This window comes from Oryx dammah, unplaced genomic scaffold, assembly GCF_014754425.2.
Source record: "Oryx dammah isolate SB20612 unplaced genomic scaffold, SCBI_Odam_1.1 HiC_scaffold_15, whole genome shotgun sequence".
Classification (NCBI taxonomy): domain Eukaryota; kingdom Metazoa; phylum Chordata; class Mammalia; order Artiodactyla; family Bovidae; genus Oryx; species Oryx dammah.
Genome location: NW_024070199.1, coordinates 16,232,706 through 16,238,705, shown reverse-complemented (window position 1 = coordinate 16,238,705; position 6,000 = coordinate 16,232,706). Strand labels below are relative to the sequence as shown.

At 56.0% G+C, this 6,000-nt stretch overlaps 1 protein-coding gene across 1 annotated transcript in view; it reads right to left on the bottom strand.

The window, feature by feature from the left end:
• Nucleotides 1-214: 214 nt before the first annotated feature.
• The window catches only part of LOC120874857 (teneurin-4-like), a 242,128-nt gene continuing 236,342 nt past the window's right edge, over nt 215-6,000 (bottom strand). Inside the window, exons 3-5 of the mRNA XM_040256546.1 lie at nt 4,713-5,000; nt 636-905; nt 215-288 (exon numbers count right to left, since the gene is read on the bottom strand). Coding sequence (XP_040112480.1) covers nt 215-288; nt 636-905; nt 4,713-5,000 — 632 coding nt within the window. The remainder of the gene's footprint in view (nt 289-635; nt 906-4,712; nt 5,001-6,000) is intronic.

Here is a 6,000-nt window from a genome sequence, read left to right as displayed (position 1 = left end):
CCCCCGCACCAAGGAGGCGCGCGAACAAGCTGTCATCTCTTTCTCCCCCAGCATCTCTCTGGCCTTGGAACAGGGCTGCGGAGATGAGAGTGGACTAGAGTCCAGAGCCAGCACTTCCTAAGATCTGCAGATGAGATCATGGGAAAGCTGGGGGAGAGATGGGAGTTTTAAGCTACTCCAATACGACAGCTCTTTTGCGAAAGCCACCCTCCCATCAGCAGAAGGCCCTGGGGTGCAGCAGCGCCCACGGCGAGTGCCCAGGGTAGCCGCAGGCTCGTGACCAGAGTTCTGGACAGGGGCACGGCTGAGGCCACAGAAGGTGGGCGGTATGGGGTGGGTTACGCTGCCCTCTGGCCCCTCCGCTCCACCCACAGGCCTATAAGCCATAATCCTGTCCCTTAGGCACCCCCTCATCTGGAAGAAAAGAGCTGCGACCCGTCTCTGGCCTGTCACCCGTGGGTGGGGGTATTTCATGTGACTCTGCGAGAGGTTCTGCCTTCTGACCACTGAGAGCAAGGCAATTTTCCACCGCCTTCACCAGTGCCCCCAGGTAATGGAGCAGAAAATCAGCACTGTGATTAAACCCCAGGGCCTAGAAGCCCCGGCTCACGGCGCGGGCTGGGCGGGCCACTCACCAGTCTCCGTGTTCTCGTGCTCCGTGTCGGTGAGCGTGAGGTTGGAGTTGGCCCGGCTGGATAGGCAGGAGCTGCGTCCCGACCGCGTGCTGCGGCCCCACAGCCGCACGGGGTGCTCGGGGGACAGCGCGGTGTCCGCCTCCAGCTCAGCGTCAGAGCTGGCGCCCAGGGAGTAGCCGCAGTGGGGCAGGCCAATGTCCGTGCGGTACAGCGTCCCGTGCGGGGGTGTCACCTCCCCCAGCCCCAGCTCGCGCAGGGCGAAGTTGGTGCCTAGGAGGGAAGGCAAGGGAGCTGGGTTAGGGTAATGGTCAGGCCAGAGGCCTGACCCCTGCTCCAGGACTCACCCTTGTCCTTTGACTCATGGTGGTGGTCGATGCGCAGGCCTTTCCTCCGTGTCCTCCCCACCAGCCCAAACCCTCCACACCTTAATGGAAGGCCCAGCTCAAACAGCCCCTCCTTGAAGTCTCCCCTCATCCTACATTCTGTGCAGAAGTCACTGCTTCTTTTTCTGAGCCCCCTCTGAGAGTCCTCAGGCCTGGGCATTTTGCAGAGCAGAGCTGCTTAAGGGTCTGGACCCTCTGCTGGAGATCGCTTCACTGGGGTGGGGACTGTACCCCATTCATTCCTAAATCCCTGGGCCTAGGGCACAACCTGGGACCCAACCCATGGGGCTCAATACACATCTGCTCAGCTGACAGAGGGCTTCTGCTCTCCTCGTCCAGGCCGGGGAGGGCCTGCCAGCAAGGAGGGCTCCTGAATAAGGCAGAAGCCTAGCCCATGAGCTGCCAATGGCTCCCCAGGACCCAACGCTCCTTTCTGGCTAGGTCAGGAAGGCCTGAAGCCAGAAAGTGAAGATGGTGACAGGCTGAGAAAAGTGGGCTTTGCACAAGGAAGGAGCCTCTGCCCTCTGCTTTGTCAGGCCAGTGGGCTGCGACAGGAGTTAGCAGGCTCTGGGGCAACCCAGGGAGCCAAGCACAAAGCCAAGGCTCGGGGCTGATGGCAGGTCTCTTGAGCCCCGGGAAAGCCTGGAGGTGCCCAAGACAGAGGCCAGGAAGACATGGATGAGGGCAGCTCATTCAGGGATCAGTGTCTGTGGGACAAATGGGATACAAGCTTCCACGGGAAAGAGCCTCCACATTCTGCAGTGTCCATCAGGCATGGCTTCTTCCTGATTTCTAACATTCTCATGAGAGTTTTGGGAGATGAGGAAGGACAGGTGGATGCAGGCACTGAGAACCATACTCCAGTTAAACCACTGATGTGGCAAATGGACTTGCAATCAGGGAGCACCACGTTTCACCCAACCAAGCCAGCCCTGGGTCTTTCCTGATGTACAGCAATGAGCAGGGCGTGGTTCCTGACTCCGCAGAGCTCACAGTCAGTAAGGGAGATACAACCCAGACCATATGAAGGGTTAAAGCCCTAAGTATGGGAGGATGCAGGGAAAGAGTTCTGGGGGCACAGAGGGTGGGAGTTCAGAGGAGAGGTTTGTGGATCAGAGTAAATGTGAAGAGTGGAGTAAGAAGAGACAAGGGGAGGTTGTACGTGCCTTGAAGGGCACGACATCCAGGAGCAGTCCTGAAGAGGTCAAGCTGGCAAAGGAAGGGAGAAGGAATTGCCTTCGAGGCAGGAGGGGAGCCAGCAGAGATGGTCTCCTCTCCCAGTCGTGGGCATCACTCTTACCAAGAGTTCCTGTGCCTTCCCCCCGCCACTGCCCAGGGTCTTGGTCACTTCTGTGTCCAGTCTGGCACAGAGTAGGTCAGCAAAAGTTAATTAAATAATCAAACAGACACACTTTGGTAGCAACCACTCTGGAGGGTGGATAAAGGTGGGAGGAGAGAACTTAGCTAACATCATAGGATTTTTGAGCCTAATCCGCCTGCAATGCAGAAGACCTGGTTTCGATCCCTGGGATGGGAAGATGCCCTAGAGAAGGGAAAGGCTACCTATTCCAGTATTCTGGCCTGGGGAATTCCATGAAGTGTATAGTCCACGGGGTCACAAAGAGTCGGACACGAATGAGTGACTTTCACAGGGAGGCAAAGGGAGGAAGAGAACTTTGCAGGCTGCAGTGCCCATGCCTGCCTATGAGTTGAGAATGCTTTCTGCTTGTTATTTATGAAGACGAGAGCGGCTGCTTCCGGTCCTGGTGGGGCTCACTGAGCTCCACCGAGCATGGCAGCACAGAGTTGGAGGAGAGCTCTGGCACCACTGGTCGCTTCCCCTCACTGAGACCCAGAGATGGCAACCAGAAGCAGGCAGCGTTTCTGAAGTGTCTGCTTTACGCAAGTGTCACCTGCTCCATCTACAGTCCTCCTCACCACTCTATAATTAGGAAGCGTCGCTGTGACCGCACCATCCAGGTGAAGACACTTAGGATAATAAAAATGGCAGAGTCACAACTCAAACCAGGTCTGTCTGATGTCAGAGTCTGAGCTGTTAACCACAAATGGGAAAGAGCTGAAGACCCTTTGCCTTTAAAACACCAGAGGCAGTCTTGCTAACAGGTCAGCTTTCCACATGGATGGAAGCCTGGGGAAGAGGCCAGCTAGGCTGTCAGGCTCTATGGGTGTGTGTGTGTGTGTGACCAGCTCCTCTTGTCTCTGTGATCTTGGGCAAATGAATCATTGAGGTTGTTGTAAAGGTTAACTAACAACATCAGAAGGCATATAAATCACATGGCACAGTCCCCTGCTAACCTTGTCCATGGAAGGGGAGTGGGCAGGGCAGAATCAGGGAGGGCCGTGTGAACTGTCAGGGACTTGTAGGGGCCTACCCAGCATTGAAGAGGCTCTGCAGGCAGAAAAACAGGAATCACTGAGGCACCAGGCTAGGCCACTTATATCACAGCTGGGGTGGGAATAACGAGCAGCCCTGCAGGGCTGGATGTGGGTGGTGGGGTGTGGAAAGGCAGGGGATGAAACAGCCCAGAAAGACAAAGACTTGGGGAAAGCCCTCTGGTGTTGAGGAACTCACGGTAAGTAAGGACAATGGGGAGTCAGGCTCTACTTCGCTCTAGCTGCAGGGCTGAGCATGGCCCAAAGGCGGCAGCACTGAGTGAAGAGGGGTTGTGGTCAACCCCCCAAGAGAGAGGATAGTGGCGGGAAGAGGGACAGTGGCTGATGGGATAGAGAAGAGGGGTGGATGTGAAAGGTATTCTGGAGTTGGATGGCTAGGCTTTCGTGACTGTGGTGTGTAGGGATTGAAGGAGAGGGAGTCGGGCACCAAGATATCCCCCCGATGACTAAATTCTTAGGTCTCAGATCACCAGCATCTTCCTCTCAAGGTCAGTGAAAGTCGCTCAGTCCCGTCTGACTCTTTGCAACCCCATGGACTATACAGTCCATGGAATTCTCCAGGTCAGAATACTGGAGTGGGTAGACTTTCCCTTCTCCAGAGGATCTTCCGAACCCAGGGATCGAAGCCAGGTCTGCCGCATTGCAGGCGAATTCTTTACCAACTGAGCTTTGAGGGAAGCCCACTGAGCTACTCATAGCCTCAAGGTCAGGACAGTGCTTAATGCAGAGAAGCTGCTAAGATATGTTCGCTAAATGAATACATATAGAACAAACAACAAAACCAATAACTAGGACTTACTCAGCACTCGGTGCTATCACGCTTACCTCGTAAACGCGTCCTTTCATGAATCCTCGAGACAAATCAGGGTAGTAAAGAGTGCTCGCGGCCTCTCACCGGAGAGGCTTGGAGGAGAGCCAGAAACTGCTCAGAACTCAACCCCAGGCAGGGACGGACACGGAGCCAGCACCTAACCGTCTTATTACGCCCACAAGAGGGGTGAGCAGGCAAATGAATGAACCAAGAGCGGACTACAGCCGAGGCTCTGATCAGAGCCAGGTGGCCAAAATAGCGGAGAGCTGGCGTTGACGGGGAGCGCTCCACCCCGCTGGGCTCGCTTATCAGCTCACCTGCAGCCCCAATGTAAACCACGTGCGCCGCCGGCCCAGGGCACACCTGTGCGCATGCGCGACCCCAGCCGGGCCACACGGCCCCTCCCCGCCTCCCCCTGGGCACACCTGTGCGCAGGTGCATCCTAAATCGCTACCCGGCTGCCCTCACCTGCGCGGCAGAACTCCTCGGCCTCCTGTGGTACCAGGTCCTTGACGCGGCTGCCGTAGGTGAGGCGCGCGTCCTGGTCGTAGGCCTTGAGGGTCTCGCTGGAGCTGTAGGACTTCTGCGGGGCTTTTCCCTCTTCGCTGTCGGCCGACGAGCTGGTGTAGCGGCGCTCGGCGTCGCGGCGCCGGGTCAGCGAGCGGTATGGCTTCCTCTCCTTCACGTCCATGGCCTCCGGCCCGCGCTCCTCCACATCCACGAACAGGGTCCTCGCCTCGCTCAGGGCCGAGTGGTCTGGAGCCCGAGAAACCAAAGAAAGGGCATGAGCTGCGGATCCAGGAGGGAAAGGCGAGCCCGGGGTCCATCCCAGACCTCGCTTCACGCTGCAGTGCTGTGGATGAGGGTCCTCAGGCTCTGCAGACTGAGGGCTCCAGGGCCTCACAGCCGTAAGTGGCACAGGGGGAACTTGCACCCAAAGTCGGTAATGATGAACCCCTTCTTGTCCTGCTCGGTGATCTCTCCACCTGTGAAGATCCCTGGAGCCTCTCCTTCAGTGATGGGTATCAAGAAAGCTGACATCGAAGGCCAGAGGGCACCGGTTTTTCAGTCCCCCTGGATGGGAATCGCATGTGTACAGGGGCCCCGGGACAGGGCCTCACAGAGAACAGGGGCTCCTTAAGAATATGTGAAATAACCACTACATCCAGGCACTGCAATAAGTACTTTACATATATTATTTTATCACATGTCATATGTCCCCAGATGTTAATTTCTCCACACTTTTCTGGACATGAGCCAAGGTGTAAGCAACCAATCCACAGTTATCACCACTAGACAATTGCTTATTGTCTCTCTTCTTGCACTAATATGTAAGCACCATGAAAGCAGGGGCCTTAACACTTTTGCTCACTCCTGATTTACTACACCTCAGAGAAGGCTATGGCACCCCACTCCGGTACTCTTGCCCAGAAAATCTCATGGATAGAGGAGCCTGGTAGGCTGCAGTCCATGGGGTCACTAAGAGTCGGACACGACTGAGTGACTTCACTTTCACTTTTCACTTTCACACATTGGAGAAGGAAATGGCAACCCACTCCAGCATTCTTGCCTGGAGAATCCCAGGGATGGAGAGCCTGGTGGGCTGCCATCTCTGGGGTCGCACAGAACCGGACACGACTGAAGTGACTTAGCAAGCAAGCAAGGTGAAGCCTGGTGCCTCTCATACATATTTAATAGGCCTGTCAACCAATCTCCATCTCACAGATGAGAAAACTGTGATGTCAAAGCTCCTTGA